The 13,289-nt window shown below is 38.0% G+C and overlaps 1 protein-coding gene across 2 annotated transcripts; it reads right to left on the bottom strand.

The window, feature by feature from the left end:
• Positions 1-3,948: 3,948 nt before the first annotated feature.
• On the bottom strand, positions 3,949-12,770 carry LOC114876873 (dedicator of cytokinesis protein 7). Of its 2 annotated transcripts, XM_029188761.2 has the most exons (20): positions 12,618-12,770; positions 12,209-12,386; positions 11,953-12,131; positions 11,734-11,875; positions 11,465-11,668; positions 11,200-11,391; positions 10,917-11,141; positions 10,561-10,835; positions 10,182-10,497; positions 9,808-10,113; positions 9,534-9,739; positions 7,696-9,459; positions 7,499-7,626; positions 7,174-7,436; positions 6,851-7,110; positions 6,346-6,780; positions 5,925-6,277; positions 5,650-5,852; positions 5,259-5,578; positions 3,949-5,182 (listed from the first exon to the last, which is right to left on the bottom strand). In XM_029188761.2, exons 2-20 carry the CDS (start codon positions 12,347-12,349, stop codon positions 5,128-5,130), a joined length of 5,967 nt encoding a protein of 1,988 aa, XP_029044594.1. In that variant the 5' UTR covers positions 12,350-12,386; positions 12,618-12,770; the 3' UTR covers positions 3,949-5,127. The 2 variants fall into 2 exon arrangements, with proteins under 2 accessions (XP_029044594.1, XP_046142690.1); XM_046286734.1 differs by lacking the exon at positions 12,618-12,770 and having other exon boundaries at positions 12,209-12,394.
• Between the last annotated feature and the right edge of the window lie 519 nt (positions 12,771-13,289).

The raw sequence follows: 13,289 nt of genomic DNA, 5'->3' as shown, positions 1-13,289 counted from the left end.
CGGAGGGTGGAGCACACGCACGCGCCACACCGAGACGATTTTAATATTCGCGAATGATAAACAAAGTGGTATCTAACGAAGTGGATAGAGGCGCGCCGTAATAAAATTTGTGTTGCCGCTTCGTCGCGGCCGGAAACGTCACGAGCGGTTTCCTCCGATTTCAATTAGCCCCGACGACCCTCTCTTTCCTCTCTGACGGTGCGTACAGGGTGGTCTATTTAAATCTTCGAAATTATCGATAGGAAATAAAGGGGTTGTTCTTTCGAACAGCAGCAGTAAAAAGGGTACTTTCATAATTTCGTAGTAATAAAAATATTTCTTCGAGTAGCATCGACAGTATTGCTTAGGATATTTTTATAGATTGATTTAAACAAGACACCCTCTGTAGATACTGAAAAATCAGTTTTCAGAAGAGAAACGATCACACTGAACAAACCTGGTTATGATTTTTTTCTATTCGTTTATTCTTCGTATCGAGGATACCAATAGATTGTGCACGTTTTAATACCCTTCGATAGGTGATTGCTTTTCAAACCATTATTTTAATTTACTGTTACAATTTTGATGGTATAAATGATGGTTCGTAATGTCTGACAAAATATTTTTCCTCCATCCCCCTGAGAAATATAAATACTTTGATTCTTTTGTATAGTGGAGGTAATATCGTAAGAAATGTGTTCCCCAATATTTCGTTTATTACGGATTTTTCGACGACCAAAGGGAATAATTGCACCGATGCGTAGGAGGCCGTGATCGCGGAATATGTCGGCACGATCAAAGAACATTCCTCTGCTCGAACATGCCAACCAGCCGAGTTAGATTCATATCGGATCATCACTGAATCTATAATCGGCATAAGCTATCAGCTAGACAAGTCTGTGCTTTGTGTACCAAACATTACAAACGCAACCCACCTTTTCAAATTATCGTTTTGGATAAAAATTTGTAAAGTATAGAAAAAAAGAGTTTGGTAAATTAAAATTTAATAACAATAGAACAGCTTGAAATTTATAAAGAAGCATCAGAGTTGAGTCAAAGACACCGCAAAATTATTGAAATATAAGATTCAGAAGAGGCAATCCAGAGTTGCAAGGGGTCCAATTAACGTCGCGGACGCGATAACGAGTGGTGTCCGTTTAATTTATCGTACGACGAAGCGACGGATTGCAATATTCTTCCGAGATTCGTTGTCCGCGTCAGCGAACAGCATGACCGATGCTCCCGTTATTAAGGGACGAGAAGCGTACAAATATTTTTCGTCACGATTAGTCGTCGTACACGACTGCACCTGCATCTCTGAAACCAACACCATACATCATAACTTCGATCATCGGGACCGGTGGTTGTTGCACGAGGAGCTTCAATAACGATGCAATCTCATTCAGGTAGCTAGTGTCGGCTATGAACGAGCAACTTGTCATATTTTGTATGGCAAAAGATTCAATTACAAAAAAATAATATAAAAAGAAATGAATTGCTATATAGAATTACAATGAGACTTTAGAAAGTTTTCTTTTTCCCTCTGAAGAATCGATAAATAATAAGCTCTGCAGAATTAAAAAACAAAATCTTCCTCTTCAAATGAAATTGCAGAGGAAGAAATTCGCCTGAATTGTTTTATTGCAATCCTAGTTGCAACTTTGTATGAAAGTTCCTCGATCATGGCTCGTAGCTGTTGCTAATCGCAACCGCGAATATACATGTCGTAAAAAGCATAACCGCTTTGCTGCAGCCGGGTAGAAAGGGGATGTAAGCGGAGGGGTTGCGTACAGCTCGCATTCATAACATCAGACGGGGTAATAAAAGTCAGCACTCCCTGCCGCTCTTTCCGCTTCGACCCCACCACCTTCGACTGGAGAACCGGAGGGATCCCGAAGGCACGTAGGTGAATCAAAAAGCGACGAGGGAGAAACGACACGGGCCATATTGTTCTGTAACGTTGTTGGATCCTTTGCTTTTTTCTCGAAAAACACGTGTACCACTCCTGTGTGTAATTAACGATAACGATGAGGTTACAGGGGTTGAAAGGGTTGCCTCGTTAAAACGATTATCATAATAACATATTTTTTCGTTTGCAAAATTTTTCTTGTGCAGCAAGAACCACCCCTATGAAAATTAGGCAAGCAGGTGTTTAAATAAATATTCCTTTGTATATTCTCTTAATCCTCGCAGCCATCCATTACACGCGAGGAATTTCACTTTATAGAGCGTTATTCACGATACACAGAACTTAAACAGATCAAACATAACGATTCTGCCGATCGACGCGTTAACGAGTCAAGTTAAGCATCAGGAATTTCGCGTTGGATTCATTAAGCGTCTGTTGCTCGCAACGAGGGTGGTCCCCGATCAAAGATCACAATAAAACGCGTTACCGTGGCCGATTTAAAGGGAAGAACGATCGTATCTTCGACGGTCACTTTGTTCCCGAACGTAATCCCCCTGTTGTAAACAACTCCCCTATGCGATCGGGGTCAAGTGTTTCCAGCCACTTGAACACGTCGCGTTGTGTATCAAATAGAGGGGATACCGTCGAAAGAATTACAAGTATTTCATTTCGGGACAGATTAGACGTATTAGTGACCGAGGACACGGCGACACGCTATTTAGAGCTGCGACTACATTCCGCAGGGGTTGCTCGAGGAATATTATTTTTTCGAAATCATCCACGCTGGTATCTCTTGCTTGCTTTTATACACCCTCCTGTTGGGAGAGTCATAACTTTGCCACCAATATTAATTTTAGTGAGAATCTATAAAATAAAGCAGTGATCGAATTTATTTAGAATTTTACGTATTCGTAAATTTTCTATTATTACTGATTTTGATTAAAATTGATAGATGTAGCAGCGATGAAATTGAATACTTAATTATTGTGAAATTTATCGGAGAAATAGTTTCTCTTTGTAATTTCCTCTATTTAAAATACAAAATCAAAGTTAATTTAATATCACTCTTGTGAATTGTAACAGGAGCGTGGAAATGTTAACTAATTCCAATTGAAATTGGGAAATATGGGGGCCATGTTGAAATTGATACAAAGTGTTTCACCGTCATACGCGATTATCAATATTCGCATCGTGTGCGTTAATTAAGTACCCCTTTGAACTCGCGATATATCTTTATCTACGCGCAAACCTTTCGTTCCGTACAAAGGGATTAAGCCGAAAATCGGATTCGACCGTTCAAGTTAGAGTAACGGGTTCGTTTCGAATATAACTGGCTAAAGAAGAATATCAAACTTCGATAATGAACGTTGCCTTTGATGAATGTAAAAAACCTTGCACGTGTAAACTACAACGTTCGCTGATCAACAAGTAATCCGAAATACCAAAAACGAACTTCTCCCCTCTTCCTCGCTTTTCATTTGTTTGCTGGCGGGTAACGAGTTTCATGAAACTAAATACAAAAAAGAGAAAAGCTACTCTAACGAACAACTTTAACAAGTATTTATAATTGCATATTACGGTTAGTGAGATCGTGAACCCTTTATGAAATTTTTGTATTTTATTTATTTGTTTTAAAATTGCAAAAATCAGACAACTAAGAGTTAATCCTGTGCGTTATTAAAGTGCAATAGAAAATAATTAAACATAATATCATAATTATTATTTAGTTTTTCTTTCAAGGCAGTATTAATTTGTTTAATATTTAAATATTTTTTATGTTGATATTAGATGTTTCTTGTCAATAAACAATTTTTTATATTATTTTATTCGTTTTTATATGATATTAATTATATTTTGTAAAAAAACAAATTATTAACAACTTTTTATTGATTTTTTCCACATATTAGAAAAGGACGCGTTCTCCAATTGATTCAAATTTGTCGCGCCATTTTTATTACCCGCGTAGTGAAGCGTCGAGCTTTGACAGTGCAGGTGGAACAGCTCGGTGAGTCCTATATTTTCCTTATTTTTGCATGAATTAAATAGAAAAAATACAAAAATAGCGAAGTACAAAATGGACATGTATTTCGATTATTTCGTGAGTTACAAAAAGTTTACATTCACGGCAATTCTGTTAAATTATCTCGTATAAATGTAATGGGGTATCGCTACCGTAAGCCACAGTTCGCTAAAATATAAATTTATTATATTTCCAAAAGTTTTGAATAGCTTTCCTAATACAATAATTGTTTTATTTCTTGCAAATACTTATTCTCCATCAATTGTTTATTGTTTAATTGATATTTGCAATAATCATGTAAAGAAGTCTATGCTACCAATATACATGTATAAAGTATCAGTAAGCTTCAAGTGTGATTTAATGTCTTCCACTCATTGTTGAATATTAAATATGTTTATATTTTCGACTAGAAGCATAAAAGTTAATCAAGAATATTCAAAAATATATGAATAATATGTTTGATATTATAGAAAGTACATTTGCCAGTTATAATGTTGAACTTACTAAATAATTGATTGACAGCGTTCAAATATTCATATAAATTACTATTTGATTGAAAAATCACAGCTTCCTTAACTGCTAGATACATAAATAGACATTTAACTTTGATATATTTAGGCTGTATATTGTGCATTGTAATGCAAAATATAAACACATCTTGAATTTGTGTTTCGTATAAGTTATAATAGGTAATTGAAAATAATACTTATCTACACAATTATTAAAAAGGCAGTTATATGAAAAATTAGTGTCATCATTTTAATATTGACATTTTTACCTAACTATGTTAAGTCTTGCACAAGTTATATGAAGTTTAATCAAAAGCATATAAAAACTATGGTGAACGAAACTTTCATTCGAATACACTTTTTCATAGATCTTTTCTCGTATGAAATAATACTGTTATTTCATCAATTACTGAAGAATCTTTTTGCAACAAATTGTCTTTTTTCAATTAAAGGACTAGTTGGAATTTTTCTTAATCAATACTCAAGTCTTTCTTCACGTACTGATATAACATTCTGTTAAATTATCTAAGTCAGACATTATGTATATCAGTACATAAAAATGTTCTATTGCTATGAAAAAATGGATAAATATAAATATAATGTTTATATATATATATTATACTTCAATATTATAAAAAGTATATGCTGGTAATGGAAACACTCAATCAGTGATCTTTGGTAACTTTTAAATAGCAGAAATTTCAGTCATTTTACCAGCGTGGTGATATTGATGGCATATTTTGTTGGCTTCCTAATGGGGGTCCACTGTGTAATAATGTACAAAGTTTTATAACAAAAATACTGAAGTAACATAGATTAATTTTAATCTGATCTCACATACCTCCATGCAATAAGAGGAGTAAGTCTCTCAGTTAATCTTTGGTAGTTCCTTTCCAATTCTCTTTGATAGTCTCTCTGATCTGGGCCAATTAGGTTCTTGTTTCTTCTCAAAGCATCCAGACACTTTTTTGAAAAATCTTTGAAACATAAACGCAGTTTATGTTGCAATCTAGTAGGCTGTGCATTTTGTTCTCTTAATCCAGAGAGAAATACAACTGCAACTTCTGCTGGTCCTTGATTCACAGTTGTTCCAATGCATCCTTGTAAAACCATTTGCAGTATTTTTGCATCAGGTGGTTCTTGAGCTGTAGCTGCAGCAACCTAGCAAGATTTATAAGTGATTATAACAAAAATATCAAAAAGAAATTCTTTAACCTTTAAATTACACCTACTTCTGCAGTTTTCTTTTGTATATCTTCAATTGCAACTTCAATTGGACTTAGAACTATTTGCTTTCTAGCCACCACCCGAATTCTTGTTTTCAGATAAGGGAAATGTGTAGCTACTGTTAATATTGTTTTACGTTTACATTGTTCTCTCAGCTCCCCATGAGCTTTACCTCCAGGTGTGAATGGTGTTGCATACACAAATCTCTCTAAATAAAGTTAAAAATAGTAATAGAAAAGCATAGGATATTTGAATATTATTTACTCAAGTGGTTACTTACTGATATTAAAATTCCTATGAAAAATAGCTGGTCTGTGCCTGAGTTCATGTGGCTCAAAATATGGTTCTACATAGGTAATTTGAACATAGGCTTTATCTGGTTCTAATTTACTGGGATCTACAGGATTCGAGTCTTTTATTATCACAATGTTCTCGGCACCGAATCTTTCAGCATAAAAATTCTCAAGTCTCGAAAATATCTCTGGTAATTTCGTTAGAGTAGGCTCTTTATAAACAAATTCCTCGCCAGCAAGATCGCCAAATCGTCCACCATAGAAACCAACTCTGAAATATGTACCGAATACTCGTTTCCCTGCTAATTGCTCCACTCGTGTGTATGCTTCATGAAGTTTCCTACAATAGAAAACAAGAAACACATTAATATCAGCTATATAAATTTTGAAGAGTCAAATGAAACGTACCCATGGATGTTAGCCAATTTTTTGTAATCATGAGCAGCTTCTGCAATTGGAAGCAACACTCTGTACACATCAGGAATAGCTTCGTACATTCCAGCTGCATGGAAGGAACTGGCAGCATGTTCTAATAAACCTGCTAAGCCACTTTCTGAAAAATCTGGACCCAAACATAGACCTTCTTCTCTTCTTGCTAACACATCATCGCCAACAGCACTTTCCTCCAAAGCATTTGGAGTAACAGGAGCTAAAGCAACAGCTCCAACTGGTCTTCCACCACCACCTGGTTCCAGGAGGTGTAAATATTCTGCTACCAAAGCAGCACTATGTACCAAACACATAGCAGCTTCTGTATGGTTTTTTCTTTCCATGTGTTGTTGAGCCATGTTTGCCAGCCATGTAAGCCTAAGATCTGGTGAACCCTGATATCCCTTTGCAATTCTGTGAGATGAATGGTTAATGTTGAATTTAATTGATCTTCTTAGTTGGTTAACATTCTTCTATTATTTACCTGTACATGAGATCTAAAAGCATTTCTGGATCCTCTTGGAATTCTTTCATTTTAACAGTGTCAGATAGTATCATGTGTAGATTGAATAATAGGTCTTTTACTTGTTCTGGAAAACTTGTGTCCGCCAATTCTGTGTCTCTCTCAGCATACACTAGCACTGTCTTTAATGCTCTTCTAAGTGCTCCTTCGCTAGGAGCTCTTCCTCTTCCAACGAGAGCTGAGAGAGATGTTGTGACTTGCATTTTAACTCGTGCGAAATTCTAGAATCGTTGCGTTATTTGTTACATTCAAATTGGTTTTACAAATATTTTTGGAGTACTTACATTACCGATCTCGAAGTTCTGACGCATCAGTAGATAAAGACTGGCAGCAGCATGGCTGCGCACAGCACTTAAGGGAGAACTACACCTAGTTAGTAACGTTAAACATAAATCACCGCATCTTTCGCTCTCTTCATCAAACAGAGCACTATGGTACTTGAATACCAAAGCACGTTGCGTGTTGAACATGTGTTGCAATACAGATGTACTTTGATTTCTGGCCAAAGCCCTTAAAAGTACTTTCAACACTGCTCCTACAACTGCACCTGCATAATTTCAAAGATTTTTAAGTATCAGACATTTCGAACAAAACTTGTTCCTTGCTTACCTCCTCCACCATCAGCCTGAACGACTGTTTCTAAAGTATCCAAGACTACAAGGGAGGCTTCCGCTGCTAAGGCACCTTCTATATGAGCATCTTGTTCCACTGCTCTCCCTTCTGACTGTTCGCACGATCTTCAAGAATAGAAATCCATTAGAAATTTGATAAAAGTTTGAAATTTTTACAAATATGGAGTAGTCTACCTATAAGGCATCTGGTCTTTACGCCATCTCAATTTGTCCCCACTCATTCTCTCCTTTCTTCGTAACATCATTTCACTTCTGGCACTTCCTTGACCGAGAATCACATCCTCCAGTCTGGATCGAATATCACTGGTGGCTGCTGCCTGTGGCGGTAGTCTCTTCAGTGCTTTCTTACCCTTATACTCAAAGGCTGCCGTAGCAATATTCAGGACTTGAAGAAGGCACAATATACGCCTGGAACTTAATTCTGCACACCATTGCACTAACGCGGACTGTTCCAAACCCTTCAGTACCCATAGAACGCACATCAATAAGTGTCGCGTAGCCTCAGAACTTAAGGAAACCCTGCACTGGGTGCCTGCAGTGTCCGCAGAAACTCTTCCCGATATAGCCAGTGCTACAGACTGGGTGATGGACCCAGATTCATCAGGGTACACGCTCTTGTCCTTGGAATCCCAATGATAGAGTTGTGGAAGAGCATCCATTATGATATTTAAAAGAGGCAAATACAGTGCAGCGACTCTAGCTTTCGCAGAGGGGTCGGAATACCTGGAATCCGCGTCATGGTAGGCCATAAGATGGCGAACGGTCCCGATAGCTTTGTTTTGAAGCATAGGATTGGGTATTTCCAAAGTGTTGGACAAATCTGATAAGACGATGCCCACCAAGAAGTGTTGCTGCCGAAATTCCTGACTGAGTTCCGAGAATCTGGCTCGGTCTCCAGGTACCAAAGTGGATATCAAGCTACCTGAGCTCCCCGTTGATGGACTAGGCGATGCAGGCGCCGATCCTGATGTATATCCAGTCCCGAAGGGAAGATTCAACGCCACGTAGTGTTCATGGGAGCATACCGTTCGCACAAGATCGAGTTTCAGTGCGAAAAGGGCAGCCGAATCAGGGATGTGCATAGATGCATCCGACAGAGAGCAACATGCAGCTCTGATCAAGGACAAGACGAATCCTCTGTCCATCACAGACAGCAAATCAGAGAGGAAGTTACCGAGACTCGATATCAGATTGTTGGGTACCCTGTTCTCCTTTCCACAACGGGATATCACCTCGGACGTTAACGCGGCTGTGAGTGTAGCCACGTCGTCGCAGAATTGAGGAGAGAATCTGGATTTTCGTGGAGCCTCCAGTATGTCCATTTCTGCCAACGTCACTACCATGGAACGAACTATCAATTCCAAGAAGAACCAGGAGTACGTGACTGCCAATTCACGTGCCTGGCCCGTAGACACGACCCAATGCAAAGCTAACTCTTCGTGCAGAAGTCTCCTCGTTGGTTGATTGTTTATCGAGGGTGATTCTTGACGCATCGACGCGGTTCGATCCAGTCCTCTGGAGTGCACTTCCATTTCTAAGTCCTCCAGAGGTAGATCAGGGTTGCTCTGAGCTCGGACGATGCCCTGGGTATGCGTCATCCTTGGCAAGGAGCACTGATAAGCGACGTATGTAGCCAAAAGCGCGTGTCTTCCGTGGGCGTCCAATTGGCCATCTGGCAAATTGGTAATGTTTCGTACCAACAGACCTATAGCCTCGAAAATTGTGGCCGCCACGTTCAGTGGTTGAGACGGTAATGTCGGGGGCCGTACTAGCAGAGATATTAATTGATCCAGAAGTTGAGGTAGAGATCGTACTAAAGCAGAATGTGACGCCCTTGCCAATTCCAGCAGGGCTGATTTTAATTCGGACTCCATTCCTGCCTCGCCAATTCGCGGAGGCACTTGGCCAGTTTCCAAGTAACCACACAATGACAAGAACCTAGAATTTTTTTTTTTTTTTTCAAATGAATTCGTGTTATTTATGTTTAATAACGAGGTATATCAGAATCGTACCTATCTATGTATTTATCTTGCGGATGTACACTGGAGACAGGTTCCAAAATCACTGTAAAAACGCCTCTGTGTGCGTCTACCCATCTTGTACCAGGTAGTAGAACATCAGGGGCGATGTACGAGTAATTTGGTGGAGGTGGATCCAGCATTGCTGGAAGACTGAACTCTCCAGATTGCAAGTGTCCATCTCTCAGAAGTGGTAACCACTGAACATGTGGATTAAAAATTTATTTCGGGTTCGTGTATTCTTTATCTGAAGTTTGATTATTTTTACCGTGTATGCTACAGCAGTCTCCACGTTCGGTTGCTCCGCTTTCTTTTGGCAACTGATGTGGTAAAACGTGAATAATAAGTGGTGCTTTGCACTCAGGTCGGCAGGGAGTCGAATTTTCACTTCGTCATAAAAGTTTGGATTCTTGTTGTGATAGGATACGGAAGTAAAGCATTCGTGAGTCATTTCAGGGCAGGATGATCTTCCAAAAATAGCTGTAAGAGCATCAGCTTCTTGTTCACCGCCCATAAGTTGAATTCTCACGGCGATGTTTCGAGCAGAGCCAGTTCTAGAGCTGAAATTTGCTTCCTGCAACAAATAAAATTTTATTTCAATTAGTATATCATTTTCTATAGAAATAATTAGTATGAATTTACCTTCGGATAGATATAAAGAAGATTACGATAGGTTAAATCCGGAGAAATAACTTCACTTGGAAACTCTAATATCTCTTTAACTGGTCTACTTTTCTCATCCGGGTACGGTATCAATCTCCTGAGGTCAGGGTCTAAACACCTGGGCAATTCTTCAGGTCTAGGACTAAGGTCCAATTTCAGAATACCTGGTAGACATTTTAATCGTTTCAAATTAGAACCTGGTCTTCGTAGTTCAACTAAAAGCTTGTAAAGATCTTCGTCTCTTAGACGTTCACTTTCTTGCTTAAAGAAACTTGACACGGTCAACGTGATAGGCCTGAAATGTCCAAGTAATATTGGTTTAGATCTGCTAGATGATTAATATCATTTAAGTATTTACCTAAATGTGTCCAGGCAATTAGCAAAGTCATCAGGTGACCAACTGCGTCTTTTGTCAGAACTTCTTCTTTCCAATGAGCCCCTTCTAGTTGGGGGTTCTACCTTTTTACGCCACTGTTCCAGTCCACCTGATTTTCTGTCCAAAGATCCAGCGCTCCCCGTGCTATCCGTGTCTCCACCACCTCCTATTACTCCAGAAAGGTGGATGGCAGTCCATGCAAATGGCATTCTATAGCGACCCAATCGCTCGCATGCAGCTGTTGCTGCTGCTCTCACCTATTTTTAATTTAAATGTTCCTCTGTTAATTATTTCATATCGTGATTTAGGAGGGGGTTATTTATGGATTGTATGATTACTTTATCTTTATTCTTATCCTCGCGCAAATATGGCTCAGCACATTCTGATATATCACCTTGCAATACCTTCTCAAGTCTGACAACTAAAAACAAATCTGGACTTGGTTTATTGATACTCATCACACAGCTTCTTGCCAAAGTGCTGGCATCACTGTATGCAATGTGACTTCCAAGCATTCTTTTCAAACCCTCTGAATTCATGTCCACGTAAAAGTTCTCGGATACCTGCAATGTTATAGTCAAAGAAACAGAACATTTTGTAAGATTCAAAATTATCAAATACCTTCTTCTTTTCTTTGGCATCGTACAGTGCTAGACTCGCAAAAATCGGTTCAACTTCCAATTCTAATTTCAATTGAAGACATTTAACAAGAATCTTATGGGCAAAAGGTTCGGAAGGCTCCGGTGCTGGACTAATCTCTTGCCACTCATCATCTGGGGAAGCTGGAGGTGCATAAAGTGGAAACAATGCTTCCTACAATTAATATCAATAAAGAAGGATTATGAAAACCTGATTGTACATATTTATTAGCCAATTTATCACTCACTTGACGATCTTCCGATCTCTTCTGTTCGTTCATTTGATCGATGGTTTCTGGACAGACCCGGTCCAACAAGGTCGGGAGAAGAGGGTCGTGTTGAGAATGTCTTAAGTCCAAACTTGCCCAAGATCCCCTTGGTGTTTCACCAGAGCTTGATAGATCCTCTTCTTCATTCGGTGATCCTGAATCATTTGTGTCCTCTTGATCCACCTATTTTATATTTGTTTTAAATTGATGCTTCAGATATTTATTTCAATATATTTTTACTCAAGCACCTCGAAATCTTGTCTTGGGGTATCCTGCAGTAGTCTGTCTCTTGCAATAGGAGACACTCTGCGCTTGTACTTCCTGTGAACTATAACCCAGTCAGAAGTAAAACTGTCGATACACCTTCTAACATAAGGAGATACTGTATCCCTATAAATTAAACAAATGTTTTTATCATGAACATAAAATTGTAGGGTTTCTTAATTTTTGAAAGTAACACTTCTTACAAGGATTCATGGGGAACAATTGGTTCTTCTGTTCGAATTTTTCTGTTTATTACTTTTAACTCAACATCCTCAGGTGGAAAGTCTAATATTGATTTGAGAGGATCTCGATCAAGAACAGACTGATGTTGAGCTAAGAATTCTTCATAGTCTAATGGCTCCAGTACCTCACATAGTGACATCTTAAAAAAGTATTTTCAATATTTAGATTTAATTAGAGATTATAAGATATGTAGACTATTCAAAAGCTGTCTTGTACCGTTGAAGAAAAGCCTGAGAATGAGCTGCCACTCTTAGACAGATCACGTGAATATGAGGTAGAACTAGCAATCTGACGTCTAACGTCAGCTGCATGCTGTTTACTCAATTTCTGAGTAAAAGCCCTTTGTACGGATGACATTATAAATGTCGGAGTAAAATATTCCTTGGATGAAATCCTAGACATTTCATGTAGAAATAATAAAAATCCAGAATGAGAGAAGCTAAAGGTGCAGCTAATACTTGTGACGTAACATCAACAATCACAAATGAATTTTACTATCATAGACTCTTGTTTAAATGTATTCTTTTTATTGCTAATTAATTACATAAAACCATGCATAACATTAAAATATTCAACAACAGAAACAAAAGAGGTCTTCATTATGATAACAGAAGACTGCACTCACGTGGCTTTATATTTACTAAAAGTCCATTGTGTAAAAAACTATAAGCACATTTAAGTCAATATTCCAATATTTTGACAGTTCTTGACATAAACCTTTGTTCCATCAGGGATGTGCCTTCACCACGCCAAAATTCCCATTAACTCCATAAGAGTGAAGCAGAGAGTGGAAACCCCAGCAGAATATCAATATCAGCCTGCCTGATGTCTAGCGCGACCTTACGGCCCTGAACCGAAGCAGTCACCTCTGTAAGTGCCTTTTTTTTTTTAATTATAATGTTAAACATAATTAAAAAATTGATCAGTAACCGATAACTTTGTTCTTAACATCAAATGTAATGTTCTCTCCCTTTAAAAAGACATTTATATAATGTTAATTCTTATGATTTAAATTCTATTCTATTATCAAATATTGTTAGAATATTGATCAATTATTTATGAAATGTTGAATGAATTGCAATTAGTTATTAGTTTGCATGATTACAAAATTCTGAATGATAGTTCAGAGATTTTTATTGTATCAATGTTGCTTGACCTGGAGGGTGTAACACCTGCCCATAGTACTATTCTATATAACGGGTGATCCTTTAAAATGTGATTCTTTTTACTTATAACTGGTAGAAATTAAGATCTGAATCTCAATGCGGTTGATATAAAATATCAGATAAAATTAGCG

Source organism: Osmia bicornis, chromosome 8 (genome assembly GCF_907164935.1).
Source record: "Osmia bicornis bicornis chromosome 8, iOsmBic2.1, whole genome shotgun sequence".
In the NCBI taxonomy this organism is placed as follows: Eukaryota; Metazoa; Arthropoda; class Insecta; order Hymenoptera; family Megachilidae; genus Osmia; species Osmia bicornis.
Note: the sequence above shows the minus strand (reverse complement) of the source record. Positions and strands in the feature narration are given on the sequence as shown.

Bases quoted from the DNA above. Each gene is read 5' to 3' on its own strand.
- LOC114876873 (XM_046286734.1), bottom strand. From the start codon at position 12,394: ATGTCTAGGATTTCATCCAAGGAATATTTTACTCCGACATTTATAATG. The intron at 11,669-11,733 runs GTGCTTGAGTAA...AATATAAAATAG, and splicing joins CCCCAAGACAAGATTTCGAG to GTGGATCAAGAGGACACAAA. The intron at 11,142-11,199 runs GTATTTGATAAT...ATAACATTGCAG, and splicing joins ATGCCAAAGAAAAGAAGAAG to GTATCCGAGAACTTTTACGT.